The sequence below is a fragment of the Musca domestica genome, unplaced genomic scaffold (assembly GCF_030504385.1).
Source record: "Musca domestica strain aabys unplaced genomic scaffold, Musca_domestica.polishedcontigs.V.1.1 2, whole genome shotgun sequence".
NCBI classification, from domain to species: Eukaryota; Metazoa; Arthropoda; class Insecta; order Diptera; family Muscidae; genus Musca; species Musca domestica.
Genome location: NW_026712249.1, coordinates 14054637 through 14075135, shown reverse-complemented (window position 1 = coordinate 14075135; position 20499 = coordinate 14054637). Strand labels below are relative to the sequence as shown.

General features: G+C 37.2%; 1 protein-coding gene across 3 annotated transcripts in view; it reads left to right on the top strand.

The window, feature by feature from the left end:
• The window catches only part of LOC101893262 (SET domain-containing protein SmydA-8), a 48966-nt gene that overhangs the window by 7029 nt on the left and 21438 nt on the right, over window positions 1-20499 (top strand). The window contains exon 1 of one of the 3 annotated variants that reach the window (XM_011295374.3): window positions 1797-2708. The exons of 1 other annotated variant lie outside the window; for it this stretch is intronic. In XM_011295374.3, coding sequence (XP_011293676.2) covers window positions 1824-2708 — 885 coding nt within the window. In that variant the 5' untranslated portion in view covers window positions 1797-1823. Of the gene's footprint in view, window positions 1-1796; window positions 2709-7095; window positions 8006-20499 lie in introns of those variants that run through there. One more of the 3 variants, XM_059121809.1, reaches the window with a different exon arrangement.

Here is a 20499-nt window from a genome sequence, read left to right as displayed (position 1 = left end):
ATGGTCTGATTATGGCGGCCCACACCATTACCATGGCCGGCACTTGAGTTCTGGTGGCCAACCGAAGGTGCTCATTTTCACCTGACCTCTTTGGCAAGTAAACACGATCATTTTGTTTGTTTACAAACTGCTGGACAACGAATGTTTTCTCATCGGAGGAAACTTAATTCGGCAGTTCACCATTTTCGACCAAGCGAAGCAACTCTTTAGCTCTTTTGAGTCTACTTTCTAAGTTCTGGCACTTTTTGTAATTTCAATGGCTTTACCCTGAGCTCATTTTTCAATATTTGCCGAATGGAATATTGCGATTTGTTCAGCTCGCTAGCTATTTTTCGGCCACTGCGAGGCGGGTTTCGATCAAGTCGCCTCTTTACTTTTCGAACCATTTCTGCTGATGTTGCTGTTTTCTTTCGTCTATTTCCTTGACGCCGGGCTACGCTACCAGTGTCACTGTAATGAGCGACTGATGGTACGAGACACAAAAGATTTATTCACATTTAAATGCAGGAGTGCTCTAACGACAGCCACTTATGGTTTTCCAGAAAAATATAATTAAACACACTATCACGTTAGAATTCCATTACGAATAACTTTTTTCTGGAAAATGCTCACCAAAATGCTTTTGTACGCTTGTAAATAATATAATGAGCTGTCACTGGAATAATTTTAACAGCTGTCGGACGAGTGGCTTAGAAATGACAGCAGTCTGAAATTGGTTGCAGTTTTTCCATCTCACCCTTTATAGTCATAAGTGTGAGGGTATCGAAATTTGGAAAAAGTATGATCCGATTAACCGATAAAAAGGCCAAGTTACAAACAAAGAATAGCACAGACTTCGTGTGAGTTGAGCAAAATCCCGGCTTTGGGGATACGTGTTGAATATCTGACATTTGATTCTCTAGTTTCTGACTTACTCAGCCGCGTCCTAGATTTTGGTGATTTTGATATGTTTTAAAGGTTTTCCTAATTTTTGGTACTATGAGAGAACCGTAATAGGCTGGAACCAACATGCAAGGATGGCTACATGTATTTACAACGAAAATTTCCGTAGGGGAGTGGCTATTAACCAACATATACGCCCGGTATTAGCCTAAAATGTTGCTCGGATATAACCTTACTGTGGTTGTGGAATGGCGTAAATATCTCGTGTAAATAATGCTCAAACTCCTTCCCCATCAAGAGCGTACTTTTGTGGACTATACTCCTGCTGTTATTGGGGTTAATGCATGTGCTCTTCACACGCCCTGTCCGATCAGCATCATCTTTTCAATGTTGATAATAAAAATGTTGCAGTTGAAATCGAACCGTGTGGTGTCCAACTGAAAATGCAACAAATTTTGTTGGTGTTTGTTTTTGTTAATTATTTTTTATTTTTGTTTTGAGTCTTCTTCTTCTCCTTCGTTATGTGTGGGTGGTGGTTAGTTTTCGGACTATTGCCTCCATAGAAATGTTGCTGTTGTTGGTGTGTTCCATTTTGGTGGTGTGTGAAAAAATGTTTTCTTGCTGTGGCACAGAAAGTGAGGAGAGGGTAGGGGGGTCTATAAAATGTTGTTTTTGATTTTATTTAGAAAGAAAGGAAAAAAAGCAAAAACACAATTTTATATTTTCCCACTGATTAACATCTGCTGGTGAGAGATGTTTATCGAAAAAAGCACCAAAAAAACTTATTAATTCAGTTTCTGTTTGAAATTCGGCGAGTGTGGAATTTACATGTGAAATACATTTTTCCGAACAACATTTCGTAATTTCATGGTGCGGGAATAGAAAAAAATTAAAATATAAAAATTAATTTCCCAGAGAATTAAAAAAAAAAAATACAAAAAATGTCTCTGAAACCAAATATAAGCACCCCGGAATTGGCCAAGCTAATAAATGTGCATTTGGGTGAGAAATATTTGAAAGAAACTCCCTCCTGGAAGGTCCTGGATTCACCCATATCGGGTCGTGGAATATTTGCTGTAAGAGATATTGCAGCCGGTGAGGTCATACTAAGGGATCGTGCCCTAGTGGTGGGACCCAGGGGCACGAAGGAGTCATGCAATCAAACCCCAGTCGCCTGTGTTGTGTGTTATAAACCTCTAGAAGTAAACGATGACGAATCACAGATTATGTGTAAAAATGGATGCACTCTACCCCTGTGTGATAGCTGTTCCCAGGGTAATCGCCATTCCACAGAGTGTGAACTCTTTCGACGTTGGAAACCCAAGGATCCAAAAAAAGTCATCCCTCACATCTTGCGCTTAGTTTCCATTGTCCGCTGTTTCTTTCTCAATGATGCGCAACGTAAGCTGTTCCTCTCTCTGCAACCCCATTCCGATAAATACTATATGCTTGAGCTCCAACGGGCGGTGGCGTGTTTTGAAAATTTCCCCAAAGATCGAGAAATGTTGGAATATTTCTATCATAGTGTTTGTGTTTTCAATACCAATGCTTTCGATGGTGGTAGTCGTGAGATGGGCGAGGAGGAAGTTCGAGTTAGAGCCTTGTTTCCCTTGGCTGCTATGCTAAATCACCAGTGTTCTCCAAATGCTGATCATCATTTTGAAAATCCTGAAACAATTGTTATTACCGCGGTTCGTCCCATTAAGGGGGGTGAGGAGATAGTGACGTCATATACGAAATTACTTTGGGGTACAATGACAAGGAGAATGTTCCTCAAAATGACAAAACATTTTGAATGTTGCTGCGAGAGGTGCATGGATCCGACGGTGAGTTCATTTTTGGAAAGTTTCTCTAAAATTTTAGAAGTGGAGGATGACGGGGTGAAGGTCTTCCGTAGAAAGATGGCCTCCTGAAGGTATTCAAAAGGGTTTTCTAGAGACAAAAAAACCTCCTGAAGGTCCTCTAAAGGCAGAAAACCATCTGAAGGTCCTTTATAGAGATAAGATCTTCTGGATAGAAGACCTACTGAAGGTCATCCATCCACAGAATAGCTTCAGGAGGTCTTCTGTCCATAGAAGACATTCAGGAGGTCTTCTGTCCATAGAAGACCTTCAGGAGGTCTTCTGTCCATAGAAGACCTTCAGGAGGTCTTCTGTCCATAGAAGACCTTCAGGAGGTCTTCTGTCCATGGAAGACCTTTAGGCGGTCTTATGTCTATAGAAGACCTTTAGGAGATCTTCTGTCTATAGAAGAGTAGGTCGTCTGTCCACAGACGACTTTCATAAGGTCCCCTGTGTATAGAAGACCTTTATGAGGTCTTCTGTGTATAGAGGAACTTCATGAAATTTTCTGTCTATAGAAGATCTTCATGAGATCTTCTGTTTATAAAAGACCTTCAGGAGGTCTTCTGTCTATAAAAGACCTTAAGGAAGTCTTTTGTCTATAAAAGACCTTCAGGAGGTCTTCTGTCTATAGAAGACCTTCAGGAGGTCTTCCTTCTATAGAAGACCTTCAGGAGGTCTTCCTTCTATAGAAGACCTTCAGGAGGTCTTCTGTTTATAGAAGACATTCAGGAGGTCTTCTGTTTATAAAAGACATTCAGGAGGTCTTCTGTCTATAGAAGACATTCAGGAGGTCTTCTGTCTATAGAAGACCTTTAGGAGGTCTTGTGTCTTTAGAATACCTTCAGGAGATCTTGTGTCTTAAGAAGACCTCCAGGAGGTCTTCTGCCTATAGAAGACTTTCAGGAGGTCTTTTGCCTATAGAAGACTTTTAAGAGGTCTTCGTTCTATAGAAGATCTTTAGGGGGGTCTTCTGTCAATTGAAGACCTTCAGGAAATCTTCTGTGTATAAAAGACCTTCAAAAGGTCTTCTGTCTTAAGAAAACCTTTAGGAGGTCTGCAGTCTATGGAAGACTTAAGGAAGTCTTCTGTCTATAGATAACAGACCTCCTGAAAGTCTTCCTGAGCTGTCATCCTGAAGTTCTTCTAAGATTTTTCTTCTATAGATGACTTTTTTAAGGACTTCTTTCTTTTTTCGTTTCATTTCTGCCTCAAGTTATCCAAAAAATTGCATTTCACAAAAAATGTCATGGCCCACTTCTAGTTATGTATTTTTTGAAAAATTCCCAAAAATAAATTATTAATTGTTTGAAAATAATTTCGTGCGGCTGAGCTAGCAGCGCGTTGAAGCATTTCAGATATGCATCATGCTATTTGTCACTATGTCGACGTGCCGCACCCGCCTCTCACAGTGATTGACAGTTAGCAGCCGGTGGGCCAGTGGTTGATGATAAATATTAATTTCATTAGCCAGAAAATATTTTTTTATTTTTTAAAGAACATTTTACAAATTGTCGTGAGAAATGTGAAACAAATCACCCTTTTTTCAATGAATGAAATAGAGAGATATAGGGGAACACATGGTGGCAAGGAGTGTTGAAATAATAAGAGGGTACATGTTACTGGTTTTTTTGAAAAAATACCGTTTAAAATTTAAATTTCGTCGCATCGATAAATTCTAAAATCTAAGAGCACAACACTTTTCAAAAAATATTATCATTTGTTATCCGACATCTGTTCACATTCTAAGTCGCTTTAGTATGGCTAATTAATGCTCTGCATGATCATAGATTCTATGCTGTGTGGAAGCTTTTCAATTGTTTATCAATGAAATGTCTGATTTTGTATCCAACATAAGAGAGGAAATTATGAACGGAGAGAAAAGCTTTCTGCATACGAGAAAAAGCTTTACAGCAGGATTTTATTATTTGGTGATTGATTTCGCATTACAATTCATTGCCAAATAACCGACATTATCCAAAGACCTAAAATGGTAAAGACTGGACAAAATGCATAATGGAAAAATAGTTAATGTGAAAAATATATAGAGGCGCTGCTCACAACAGTGACATGTTAGCATAAAAATTATATTTACAGAGCAATTTAAGAATAAAATTTTCTGTAAACCAAAAATTTGAACTAAAAATCGCATTTCACTGACGTTTGAAAATTGCATTTGCTGTTAAAACAACTTAACATTGGTGATTATGTTGTTATGATATCGTAACAACAGAGGTATTTACACCTGGTGACAATGTTTTGACTCTGTCTTATCCCATCTTTACACTTCTATGTCTTTGCATTATCCGGATGGGATTTTTATGAGAGTAGACTGAAAAATTTAAATTGATCGGAAATGGGGAATTTAAATTGCATATATATTCATTGAATATTTTTCAAAGTTTTGTTACAACAATTTTGGGCTAAAATCACCCAAATATTAAATATTCACAGATATCGCTATATTGGCGATATATGGAAAGATTTCTCAATTCCGAATCTTAAACGATTCCACTGTATAATGTGGTGAAAATCGTCAGACTACCAAATATCGGGAGGCATCGAAAAAAAAAATCACTCAAAACAATAATATACTAAAATTAGCACAATATTGTGCACTTAAGTGCGAATTTTCAAAAACCACTATCAAACTGTTTATCCTCCACAAAATGATTTTATGATTTCACCAAGTTTCACTAAAAATCCCTTTTATAAAATTTTAGAATTCCAGCTCTATCCTAACACCCGGTCCCAAAATTTATTACCATACTTTTTCTACAGTGATGCTACGCATGTCCAAAATCACCTCCTTCTCTCCACCCTAGACACAAACAGTGATCTCGATTCCAAATTTCCGAATTCCATCTCAAACCCAACATTCAACGCTATATATTGTGGCATCTTGTAATTTTCGTATGTACATAGTACGCATTTCCGACACCACCTCCTTCTTTCAACTACGGACACCAAGAGTGACATCCATAACAAATTTCGGGATTTCAACAGTATTCCTTCACCCAATATAAATTTAGTAACATTTAGTTCTTTTCGTACAGGTTAAATACGCATTTTCAAAACAATATCCACATCTCAAACTCAGATTTCAGGATTTTAGCTCTGTAATTTTTTCCATTATCAAATTTAGTACTATTTATTACTTTTCGAACAATTATAGTACACATTTTTAAAACTTTCACTATGTCTCAATCTCAGATATCCCATCACCCAAAACAAAATTTAGTACCACTTAGTACCTTTCGAACAATTATAATATAAATTTTCAAAACAGCCTCCATATCTTAACAGCGGACAACAACAGAGATCTTAATAAAAAATTTGAGGATTCCAGTTATATTCCTCCATCAAATACCAAATTTAGAACTATTTAGTACTTTTCGTACAATTATGATACACATTTCCGAAACCACCTTCATATCTTAACCACAGACACCAACAGTGCCTTCAATATCAAATTTGAGGATACCAGCCCAGTCATTCCAAATTTGGTACCATTTAGTACTTTTCGTACACGTATAGGACGCATTTCCAAAACCACCTCCATATGTTCAGGCTACATATGAACAGCTAGCCTAAAACCAAATTTTAGGTTTCAAGGACTATCTGTTTACCCAATACCAAATTATACCAAATATAGTACCATTTCGTACACTTTTAGTACCCATCTCTAAAAACACTTCTTTATTACAAACCAACTACCCACAGGGAACCCAATACAATATATCAAAATTCCTGCTTCACCCTTTCAGCCTAAAGAACACTGCTCCAAAATTTGTACCATTTAGTACAGTTCGCACACAAAGTTCACATTTCCAGAACCAGAACTTCATATACCAATCTTACTTTCCCAGTTTTAGCTCTATCTGTTCACATAATACCAAATGGTACCATTTTAGGAGTTAAGTGCCATTTTAGAACTTTTCGTAACCTTAAAGTTCAAAATTCCAAAACCCAGCGACTCAGCGACTCTCATTTCAAAATTCAAGGTCCGTTCGTTTGTCCAATAAAAAGTACAAAATTTTTGAAAAGTTAAATTTATTATAAATATAGAGACATAATGTTTTTATAGACTGCATTTATTTTAAAATTTTAATTTTTCCCTTAAAAATACATGAAATTAAAAATTTACTTGTCAACACTTCTAACCTCTCAAATGTGATTTTGACGCATCTCAAAATATTGTTCTCGAATTTTTATTTGATTAGAATAAAAAGTAAACGTCAGCAGCCAGCTTTGTTGATGTTTACATAGACAGACCTGCCTGCCAAAGGCAATCACTTGAAACGAAACAATGTCCAATTTTTTGGTTTATTTTAGTTCAGTTGATATTTGAATACCGGCCAGAGTGGCAGAGTGAAAGTAAAAAAAAAATATCTTTTGTGTCAAGTCAAATCAAAATGCCTTTAAAATTCAATATTAGTACCCCAAATCTGGCAAAATTAATAAAACTGCATTTGGGGCCGGAAATATTAAAAAATAACAACGCCTGGGAAATATTGGAATCTCCTCTATCGGGTCGTGGTATATTTGCCGTGCGTGATATTGATGCGGGTGAAGTAATTTTAAGTGATATTGCCCTGACTACGGGTCCCACAAGTACGTCGCACCAACACATATGTTGTGTGTGTTACAAAACCCTAGAGGACATTGACCGCGATATTCAATGTAAAAATGGTTGCTCTTTACCCCTCTGTGAACTTTGCTCAAATGGCAGCAGCCATTCCACCGAGTGTGAACTCTTCAGACGCTGGAAACCCAAGGAGCCAACGCAAATAATTCCCCAGCTCCTGCGTTTTGTCTCAATTGTACGCTGTCTTTTCCTCGGCGATACTCAGCGCAAACTTCTGCTCGCCCTGCAGGCCAACAACGACAAATACTATGCCAATGAACTACAAAAAGTTGCCCAATGCTTTGCCAACTTTCCCAGTGATCGTGAAATGTTGGAGTATTTTCAATACAGCATTGCAGCGTTCAATACGAATGCCTTTGAAGGTAGCTGTGATCGACAGCAAATGGAAAATCGGGGACGTGTGCGTGCCTTATTCCCCTTGGCTTCGTTGCTAAATCATCAGTGTACACCAAATGCCGATCATTATTTTGATAGTCCCGAAACTTTGGTCATTATTGCCACGCGACCCATTTCGAAGGGTGAGGAGATTGTGACGTCATACACGAAATTGCTATGGAGTACATTGATGAGAAAAATGTTTCTCAAAATGACAAAACATTTTGAGTGCTGCTGTCCCAGATGCGTAGATCCAAGTGTGAGTATATATATATATATATATAAACGTATATAGATACGTCAAATGTATGACAATTGCAAATATTTTCAAAAATAGTTTCAAGTGCACAATGGGTTGAAATCAAAAAAAAAAAAAAAAAATAATAATATAAATAAATAAATAAATAATTAAATTAAAAAAAATAATTAAAAAATTTAATATTCTCCACCATTTGGCATGAATTTGAAAATGTTCAAAAAAATAAAATCCGTTAAAAATTCTGTTCAAATTTTACAAATACCGAATATAGCCGATATATGGGGGTCCATAAGAAGACGTGGACCTGCATATGCAGTTTTTGTCATAAGCCATTAGAATAGTCAAAAAAGAAACTTGCAAAATAATGTAGCTAAAATCGTCAAAATATCGAATATAGGAAGTACTGTTATATCTCTCACAGGCTGTAGTACTCATTACGAACTTCAAATACAAAATTTGAGAAAATTCCGGTAAATAATGTCGCAGAAATCATGAATATACCGAATATCAGGAGGTACCGTTATATCGGGGCTATACGAAGGCCTGGACCTGCATATGCAATTTTCTGTCACAGGATGTAATACCCATTACGAACTTCAAATATGAAATTTGAAATAATTCCGGTAAATAATGTCGCCGAAATCATGAATATACCGAATATCGGGAGATACCGTTATATTGGGGCTATACGAAGACCTAGACCTGCATATACAATTTTCTGTCACAGGCTGTAGTACCTATTAAAAACTTCAAATACGAAATTTCAAACAATTTTTATGAATGTTGCATAAAATCGTCAAAATACCGAATATAGGGAGGTACTGATATATAGGTCTATACGAAGACGTGGGCCAGACGATTTTCAGTCTTAGGCTGTAGTATCCATTACGAACTTCACATACCAAAGTGTAAACAATTCCGGTGAATAATGTCGCTAAATTCAATAAAATACAGAATATTGGGAGGTACCGTTATATTGGGGCTATACGAAGACCTAGACCTGCATATACAATTTTTTGTCACAGGCTGTAGTACCCATTTCCAGATTTTCAAATACAAAATTTCAAATAATTTCGGTGAATATTGTAACTAAAATCGTCAAAATACCCAATATAGGGAGGTACTGCTAAATGGGGCCCATACGAAGACCTGGACCTACAGAGATAATTTTCTTTCTTAGGCTGTAGTATCCATTTTAAGCCTAAATACCAAATTTGAAACAATTCCGGTGAATAATGTCGCTAATATGATTGAAATACCGAATATTGGGAGGTACCGTTATATGGGGCCTATACGAAGACCTGGACCTACATAGGAAATTTTTTATCATAGACTGCAGTTCCATTATGAACTCTAAATATGAAATTTGAAAAAAAAAACTCTGGTAAATAATGTCCCTAAAATCTTTAAAATATCGAATATTGGGCGGTACCGTTGTATGTAGGCTGAACGATATCGTGGACCTATATAGACATTTCTCTTCCATTGGGAAGAGAAGGAACTCCTTGTGTGGATTTCAGACAATTTTATTGAAAAAAAAAAATTATTTCGCTACAATCCTTAAAATACCGTATATAAGGGTATCGTTATATAGGGGCTATTCGATATCGTGGGCCGATGTAGTCCATCTTGGAACTTGATCTGCCTGCAGACAAAAGAATGATCTGTGCAAATTTTTAGCTTCCTATAATAATTCGTTTTCAATGTAGCGTGATTACAAAAGACGTACAGATATATCGGGGCTATACGAAGCCCTGGACCTGCATATACAATTTTCTGTCACAGGCTGTAGTACCTATTAGGAACATTTAATACGAAATTTCAAACAATTTCGGTAAATATTGTACATAAAATCGTCAAAATACCGAATATAGGGACCTCTCCTGATATATAGGGTCTATACGAAGACCTGGACCTGCGCAAACAATTTTTTGTCTTAGGCTGTAGTACTCATTACGAACTCTAAATACGAAATTTGAAGCAACTCCCGTGAATAAAGTCGTTAAAATTATCAATTATCAAAATACCGAATATCGGGGGGTACCGCTGAACGTGGACCTATACCGACATCTTTTTCCAGGAGGTAAAGTACTCCGAAGGAACTCCTTCTGTCGATTTTCAGACAATTTTATTGAAAATTTTGGCTATAATCATCAAAATACCGAATATTGGGGGTTACCGTTATATGGGGGCTATTCGATATCGTGGACCGATCCATCTTCGAACTTGATCTGCCTGCAGACAAAAGACTGATCTGTGCAAAATTTTAGCTTCCCATTTTTATTGTTTGACACTAGCGTGATTACAACAGACGGACGGACGGAAGGACTGGGCTATATCGTCTTAGAATTTACGAAACGGCTAAAGCTAGAATTTTGAAGTTTAAGGTGATGGTCCTTCTTCGTCAGAAGAGGTCAGATAAGGCTGGGTTTTGTTTTTGCAAATTCGTACTAGTAGGGTATGAAAAGTATTAAAAGGTGCTATATATATGGCACCCTTTGGTTTTGAAGAAGCAGTAGAGCTAGTACTCTTAAATTTGGAATGAGGGCACTGATAGAGTGTAGGAAAGATGAAGAAAATGGTTTTTGAAAATAAATACTATAAGTGTACGAAAAGTATTAAAATGCACTACCCAATTCCCAAAACCATCAGCATATCTCAATTTTAGATACCAACAAAGACCTCCATATAAAATTCGAGGCTTCCGGCGCTATCCCTTCACCTTATACGAAATGTAGTACCATTTAGTACTTTTCGTACATTAATAGTACACATTTACACAACTATCTCCATATCTCAATGCCAAATACCAATATCATAATATGATAGGATTCCATCCCTATACCCTTACCCAATACAAAATTTAGTACAACTAAGTACTTTTCGTACAAATGAGGCGCACTATTTCCAAACCACCGCCAAATCTCAAATACAGATACCATCAGTAATGTAATTATCGAATTTCAAGATTTTATTTTTATCCTTTCCACCAATACCAATATTAGTACCATTTGGTACTTTTTGTACAATTATAGCTCGCATTTCCAAAAAAATCTTCACAACTCAATTCCCGGTAGCAACAGAGACCCCAATATCATATTTAGGGATTCTAGCCCTATACCCTCACCCTATACAAAATTTAGTACAATTAAGTACTTTTCGTACAAATAAGGGGCACTATTTTCAAACTACCGCCAAATCTCAAATACAGTTACCATCAGTATTCTAATTATCAAATTTCAAGATTTTATTTTTATCCTTTCCAACCAATACCAAATTTAGTACCATTACGTACTTTTCGTACAATTATAGCTCACATTTCCAAAAACATCTTCACAACTCAATTCCCGGTAGCAACAAAGACCCCAATATCATATTTAGGGGTTCCAGCCCTATACCCTCACCAATACGAAATTTAGTACAATTTAGTACTTTTCGTACAAAAAAGGGGCACATTTCCAAACCACCGTCAAAACTCAAATACAGATACCATCAGTAATCTAATTATCAAATTTCAAGGTTTTATTTTTATTCCTTCCACCAATACCAAATTTAGTACTATTACGTAATTTTCGTACAATTATAGCTCACATTTCCAAAAACATCTTCACAACTCAAATCAGACCCTAATATCATATTTAAGGGTTCCAGCCCTATACCCTCACCAATACGAAATTTAGTACAATTTAGTACTTTTCGTACAAAAAAGGGGCACTATTTCCAAACCACAGCCAAATCTCAAATACAGTTTCCATCAGTAATCTAATTATCAAATTTCAGAATTTTATCTCTATCCATTTGACCATTACCAAATTCAGTACTATTTAGTACTTTTCGTACAATTATAGTACAAATTTTCGAAACCATTTCCATATGTTCAGGCTTCACATGAACAGCGACTCTAATACCAAATTTCTTATTTTAAGCACTTTTAGAGCACTTGACGAACAAATAGTATCCTATGTCTGCCTCCCGTCTTTAAGCTTGCACCTCACCAATTTTCACCAATAGTGTATACACAGATAAATTCTTAAAATTTAAACATTCCATTGCCCCGCTTCCCATTAAAATGAAATATTTCCACTAATTAATCCAACGAATTACGCAAATTGTAATTACTTGCATTCATATCATTTCACAGAACAGATATCGGACACCATGTAGTTATTTTTCGTAATTTTTCTCAGACGGTTGCAACATTTTCGCCACAACAAAAATGAATATTAATCGTCGGGTATGTGTGTGTATGTCTGTGTGTGGTGGTAGGTTAAATTAATGCTGTTTGTCCACAGTTGGACAAAGGCATATTTTAATTTTTAAAATTTTCTCACACATTGTTCTGACAACATTCCCGTGGCCTTTGATTAAGTGTTGCATGATGTAAATAAAGAGTGAAACAGAGATTGGCCGTGACACGTGATATGGATATCAAGCAAAGGGGGTTTTGGTATAAATCACTTGTAGGAGTATGTATATAAAAACCAGTAAAGAAAGTCCTAAAGTCGGGCGGGGCCGACTTTATGATACCCTACACCACTTTGCTAATTTAGTAGAGCTCCACATAACAATTAAAAGTTTTTATGGGAGAATTTTTATAGTTATAATTTAAAGTTCAAAGGACTAAATATGCCGAAGCATTTGTATATTTTAAATTCGGACTTGTATTGCACATTTGGTGCCAAATTAATTTGAAATCAGATTAAGATATATATGGGAGCTATATGCAAATCTGAACCGATCTCGATAAAAATTGGCAAAGATATTTCTGAGCTACATTTGATATATTTCCCCAAATATTGTTGTTACAGAGTGCATATTACGGCTGCCGAGGACAAAAATAACAAATCGGATGAACAATATATATGGGAGCTATAACTATATCTGAACCGATTTCGATCAAATTTGGCATACTTATTCAGGCCTAATTTGGTTGTATGTGCAAAATTCCATAATATTCGGGCTGATATTACACGTTTGGTGCACAATAAAAGGCAAATCGGACGAAGATATATATGGGAGCTATATCTAAATTTTGACCGATTATCTCCAATTTCAATAGGGTTCGTCCTTGGGCCAAACAAATGTTGTTTGGAAAATTTCATCTCAATCGGATAATAAGTGCGAACTGCATTTTGTTCACAAAAATACATGGACAGACAGACAGATGGAACAGATGGATGGCATAAATCAACTCAGAAAGTGATTCTGTGGAGATCCTCAAAAGTAACTATGGGTCTATCTCGCTTCCTTCTTCATGTTACAAACAAATGCACAAAGACATGATACCCATACCACTATGTAGTGTAGGGTATAATTAAATAGAGCTGAAAAAAAATATATATACAGGGTGAGATGAATAAACTGCAACCAACTTCAGACTGCTGTCATTTCCAAGCCCCTCGTCCGACAGCATTTAAAATTATTCCAGTGACAGCTCATTATCTTGTTTACAAGTGTCCAAAAGTATCTTGGTGAGAATATTCCAGAAAAAAGTTATTCGCGATGGAATTCGAGCATCTTTTTATTTGACTGGAAAACCACAAGTGGCGATCGTTGGAGCACTCCAGCATTTAAATGTGAATAAATCTTTTATGTCTCGTACCATCGCTCGTTACCGTGATACTGGTAGCGTAGCATGACGTCAAGGACGTGGACGGAAGAGAACAGCAACAACATCAGCAGAAATGGTTCGAAAAGTAAAGATGCGGCTTGATCGAAATTCGCGTCGCAGTGGCCGAAAAATGGCTCGTGAGCTGAACATATCGCAATATTCCATTCGGCAAAAATTGAAAAATGAGCTCGGGGTAAAGCCGTCGAAATTCCAAAAAAATCCAAGAACTAACACAGCAACGGAAAGAAAATAGACTCAAAAGAGCTAAAGAGTAGCTTAGCTTGGCCGAAATTGGTGAACTGCCGAATTTGGTTTTCTCCGATGAGGAAACTTTCGTTCTTCAGCAGTTTGTAAACAAACAAAATTATCGTCTTTACCTGCCTAAGAGGTCAGCTGAAAATGTGCACCTTCGGTTGGCCACCAGAACTCAAGCGCCGGCCATGGTGATGGTGTGGGCCGCCATAACCGCCTATTGTCGCTCTCCGCTCGAATTAATCGTCCGGCATTAGAATAAATGCCGAATATTATCGCGAAAATATCCTGGAGGGTGTATTAAAGCCTTGGGCATGCAAACATTTCGGTGGCAGACCTTGAACATTCCAATGGGACTCAGCACCATCGCACTCAGCACGCGCCACCCAAGAATGGTTACAAAATGAGGTTCCTCGCTTGATTTCCAGCACATAATGGTCATCAAAATCTCCGGATACCAATCCGTTGGACTATTGTGTCTGAAGTATTTTGGAAAGCAAGGTTGGCACTAAAAAAATACCAACATGTCGATCACCTCAAGCAAGCGCTTGGCCGGGAATGCGCCAAAATACCGCAGAGCAACATTTGGGCAGCGTGTGACGTTCCATTTGCCGTTTGAAGACCATAATTCGTGCCAAAGTTGACCAATTCGAACAAATCTAAACTTATTCTAAAATTTGTTGCTATCTCCGACATTTTTATAACCGCCACCATAGTATGGAGGGTATATTAAGTCTGTCATTCCGTTTGTAACACCTCAAAATATACATTTTAGACCCCACAAACTATATACATATTCTTGATCAGCATAAAATTCGATGTCGATTTATCAATGTCCGTCCGTCTATCCATCTGTGGAAATCACTCTAGCTTCCGAACGAAATGTAGTAGTTTAATAAAATTTTACTCACTCTAGCTTCCGAACGAAATGAAGTAGTTTGATAAAATTTTACTCAAATGTGTATTATGTCTGCAGGACTTTTGGTATTGAAAATGGACCATGTAGGTCCACGTCTTCGTATAGCCCCCATATGACGGTACCCCCCGATATTCGGTATTTTGATGATTTTAGCGACATTATTGACCGGAATTGTTTCAATGTTGGTATTTGAAGTTCGTAATATATACTACAGCATAGAACAGAAAATGGGCCATGTAGGTCCACTTCTTCGTATAGCGCCCATAGAACGGTACCTCCCGATATTCGGTATTCTGATGATTTTAGCGACATTATTTACCGGAACTGTTTCAAACTTCGCATTTGAAGTTCGTAATGGATACTACAGCCTACGACAAAAAATTGTCTATGCAAGTCCACGTTTTACAACTCTCATGGTTCCTCCCTATATTCGGAATTTTGATGATTTTAGCTACATTAAAAAACAGATTTTTTTCAAGTTTGCATTTGAATATTGTAATAGCTTGTCACAAAAGTTGCCTATGTAGGTCCGCGTCGTATGGCTACATTCGTTATTTCTAAGATTTTAACAGAATTTTTAACGGATTTAATTTTTTTGAAAATTGCCAAATTTGTACCAAATGGTGGAGGGTATTCAAAGTTCGGACCGACCGAACTTACAGCTTTTTTACTTGTTTGCTTTTATTCAATAAATTTTAAAAAAATATGTGAAAATTATGGTGTTTAACTTTGTTGCAGTTTTTTTTATCTCACCCTGTATAGACCCTTTTGAATATATGGCTGAGGGTGTATTAAGGATCCACGACATTCTGCCAAGATACCCAATATTTCTCCTTCAGAAAATAATTGACATTAAATAACCTTTTCTCCAAATTCGATTTTCATATCGATAGATCACAGGTAATATTTCCAAACTTTGAGATTTTAAAACATTTCAAGCAGTGACACGAAATTCCATAAATTTTGTAAAATACGCTAGCATCAATTGACCAAAGTCCATTAAAGAAAATTTCTCGCTCGAATATTGTTCTACAAAACCCCAAATAAACATCCGTCGTTTCCCTTGATTCCAAATGACACACAAGTTTGTGTTTTTTTGTTGTTTTTTTGCTTTCAAGCACTTAGCCACCCATTGGCCATCAGACATTGGGCACGTACATACATCCATACAACAAATACACAAACTGACATGAATATCCGCTCACTTACACCTGTAGTGCGGCTGTTAAGAGACCCAATTCAGGGGCATTTGTGGCATCCACAAATGCAATTTATTTTTCAATTGATTTTAAGTCTTGACACAAACCAAAGCACATGCAGACACACATACATATCGACATATGAAGTCCCTCTATCCCAAAGAAAATGAGGCAAAAGTCAGCAACAACTTTTCTTTTTGGCGGGAAAATCTCAAAGACATCTCGGGCAATTGCAGCAACAATTTTACCAGACAACAAAAAAATTTCGGAATATATTATCATGTCGTGACGGACGGAGACGATAAATAACATGCCAGTGAGCCCAGTGAGCGACCTCTCACTTGCTGGCTGGCTTGCTGTGTGTACGTATGTACGTTGTTGTCGGCATCGTCGATGTTTCAAATTTTCCGCAGAGGAAAAAATCGAAAAATCATATGAAAATTTTTGTTAAACAATACATATATTGGTGTTCTTGTTGCTGCTGCTGCCGCTGTTGTGTTTTTGTCATCCAATTATTTTCTTGTCGTCGTCGTCGTTGTTGTTGCTGTTGTTGTTGGTTTTTTTGTTCTTCTTGTTGTGTGGTAATTTTCATTTTTTTTCTCTGGCCTTTCACGCGTAATTTTCTGCACTTTTAAGCTTAAGCATATTTTCAAACATTGGCGAGCGTAAATATGTTTGTGTGTCTATGTGTGTGTGTGTGTGCGTCAGTGTGGATATATGTATGTGGCTCTGTGTGTACTCTGTCCATCTTTATGAGGAAAACATTGCGACACATACAGTCATGGGTTGGGGATATTATGACGGGAGGAAATTTATAAATTTCCAAGGACAATCTTTTGAGGGAATAACTCAAGAGAATATATTTATATGTGAGAGAAGTCTAAAAGCCCTTCTATAATTCGCCAGAGAGAGAAGGCCTCAAGTTCTCTCATGAGTTACGCAATAATGGCCTTCATGAAGAAATGCACCAATAACATCTACATAAAACGACCTAATGGTTTCCAATGGTAGTAGACTTTGAGGTTTCTCATAGCAGATCTTCTTTGAGAGATCTATGAGACCTCATAGTTTTCTATGAGAGGACTTCTACAATAGACCTCAAGGTAATAAATTTAATATTGGATAAATGAATAGAGCTGGATTCTTAAATTTGGTATTGAGGCCTAGGTTTTTATCCCCTACACCACAAGGTGGTCAGGGTACTATGTATTTGTGCATTTGTTTGTAACATGCAAAAGGAAACGAGATAGACCCATAGTTCCTTTTGATGATCTGCATAGAATCACATTCTGAGTCGATTTATGCATGCCCGTCCGTCCGTCTGTCAGTCTGTCCATGTATTTTTGAAAACAATGTACAGTTCGCATTTATTGCCCTATCCAGATGAAATTTTGCACAAATCATTTGTTTGGCCCAAGGACGTACCCTATTGAAATTGGAGATAATCGGTCAAAATTTAGATATAGCTCCCATATATATCTTCGTCCGATTTGCATTTTATTGTGCACCAAACGTGTAATATCAGTCCGAATAGTATGGAATTTTGCACGTACGATCAGGTTGGACCTGAAAATAAGTATGCCAAATTTGATCGAAATCGGTTCAGATATAGCTATAGCTCCCATATATATTGTTCATCCGATTTGTTATTTTTGTCTTCCGCAGCCGTAATATCCACGTTGTAACAACAATATTTGGGGAAATATATCAAATACAGCCCAGAAATACATTTGCTAAATTTTATCGAGATCGGTTCAGATTTGGATATAGCTCTCATATATAACTTCGTCCGATTTACCTTTGATTGTGCACCAACCGCCTAATTTTTGCACAAATGGGATCAAATTTGGCACTTACGACCGAATTGAGTCTAGAAGCTAGTTTGTCAAATTTGGTGATCGGTCCAGATATAGCTAATGCTCCCATATTTACTGTTCATCCGATTTGTCATATTTGTTTCCCACAGCCGTAATATGCACTCCGTAACAACGATATTCAGGGAAATATATGAAATACAGCTCAGAAATATCTTTACCAAATTTTATCGAGATCGGTTCCGATTTGTATATAGCTCCCATGTATATTTTTATCCGATTTCCGATTTTTAAAAGATACAAATGCCTCGGCATATTTAGTCCTTTGAACTTTAAATTATAATTATAATCATAGCGTGTATGATTGAATTCTCCCACAAAAACTTTTAAGTGTTATGCGGAGCTCTACTAAATTAGCAAAGTGGTGTAGGGTATCATAAAGTCGGCCCCGCCCGACTTTAAGACTTTCCTTACTGGTTTTATTTGGGATTGAGCTCTGATGGGGGTTTTGAAAAGGTGTACTATAAATGTTCGAATAGTACTAAGTGATACTAAATTGTGTTTTGGATGAAAGGATAGGGTTGGAATCCCGAAATTTTAGTATTGATGTCTCTGTTTGTATCTGGAATTGAGGTATGGAGGTGGTTTTGGAAATGTGTACAAAAATTGTACAAAAAGTACTAAGTGGTACAAAATTAGGTATTGGGTTAAGGGCTAAGGTTTGAATCCTGAAATGTGATATTGAGATCTCTGTTGGTATCTGGAATAGAGGTATGAATGTGGTTTTGGAAATGTGTACAAAAATTGTACGAAATGTACTAAGTGGTACTAAATTAGGTGTAGGGTCAAGGGATATGGTTGGAATCTTGACATGTGGTATTGAGGTCTCTGTTTGTATCTGGAATTGAGGTATGGAGGTAGTTTTGGAAATGTGTTCAAAAATTGTACGAAAAGTACTAAGTGGTACCAAATTAGGTATTGGGTTAAGGGCTAAGGTTTGAATCCTGAAATGTGATATTGAGATCTCTGTTGGTATCTGGAATAGAGGTATGAATGTGGTTTTGGAAATGTGTACAAAAATTGTACGAAATGTACTAAGTGGTACTAAATTAGGTGTAGGGTCAAGGGATAGGGTTGGAATCTTGACATGTGGTATTGAGGTCTCTGTTGGTATCTGGAATTGAAGTATGGAGGTGGTTTTGGAAATGTGTACAAAAATTGTACGAAAAGTACTAAGTGGTACTAAATTAGGTGAAGGGTCAAGGGATAGGGTTGGAATCTTGACATGTGGTATTGAGGTCTCTGTTTGTATCTGGAATTGAGGTATGGAGGTAGTTTTGGAAAATTTTGGAAAAAAATTGTACGAAAAGTGCTAAGTGGTACTAAATTAGGTATTGGGTGAAGGTATAGAGTTGGAATCCTGAAATTTGATATAGAAGTCACTTTTGGCGTCTGTGGTTAATACATGGAGTTGGAAATGGAAATGTGTACTAAAATTGTTCAAAAAGTACTAAGTGGTACTAAATTGTATATGTGGATGAAGGGAGAGCCGGAATCCCGAAATATGGTATTGAGGCCTCTGCTGATATCTGGGAGGGAAGACCTCACGCTCTTCCTTGACAATCGACCTGAAACCGTTCCTTGAAAAAAAGGACAGCATGACCTTCTCAAGGTATTTTATGACAGCAGATTGCAGGATTTTCAATGAAAGAAGTCTTCTTCTACGAGAGAAGACCTCAGGGTCTTGTATGAAAGAAAACCTCACAGTTTTCTATGGGAGTAGACCTCAAGGTCTTGTATGAGAGAAAACCTCACGGTTTTCTATGAGAGTAGACCTCAAGATCTTCTACGAGAGAAGACCTGATTGTATATATATTCTACCAGAGAATACCTCGCAGTATTCTACTAGAGAAAAACTATAGGTCTTCTACGAGAGAAGACCTATAGGTCTTCTAAGAGAGAAGATCTTAAGTATTTATACGAGAGATGACTTCAATTTCTTCTATGAGAAAAGGCCTCAAGATTTTCTACGAAAGAAGAACAGAAGGCCTTCTGCCATAGAAGACCTCAAGCTCTTCTATGAAAAATACACATGTTTCCATGAGAGAAGACCTCAATATCTTCTACGAGAGAAGACCTGAAGGCCTTCTCCAAGAGAAGACTGATAGTCTTCTGCGAGAGAGTACCTCGTGGTTTTCTACACGATAAATAAAGGTCGATAAAGGTCTTATACGAGAAAAGACCTAAAGGTCTTCTACAAGAGAAGACCTTAAGATATTCAACTAGAGAAGACCTCAAGTTTTCCTACGAAGTACTTTTTTCGAGAGAATACCCCGTGGTTCTCTATGAGAGAAGAACTGATAGTCTTCTGCGAGAGAATACCTAATGGGTTTCTACGAGAGAAGACCTCAAATTTCTATATGAGAGAAGACCTGATGGTATGGTACGAGGGAAGACCTCAAGATCTTGTATGAGAGAACATTTCAAGTTCCGCTACGAGAGAAGACCTGATGGTCCTCGGCAAGAGAATACCTCGTGGTTTTCTACGAAAGAATATCTGATGATCTTATGCTATAGAAGACGTGATAGTCTTCTTCGAGAGAATATCTTCAGGTTTTCTACGAGAAGTTCTTCTACGAGAGAAGACCTCAAGGTTTTGTATGAGAGATAACCTCATGTTCTCCTCTAGAGAAGAGCTC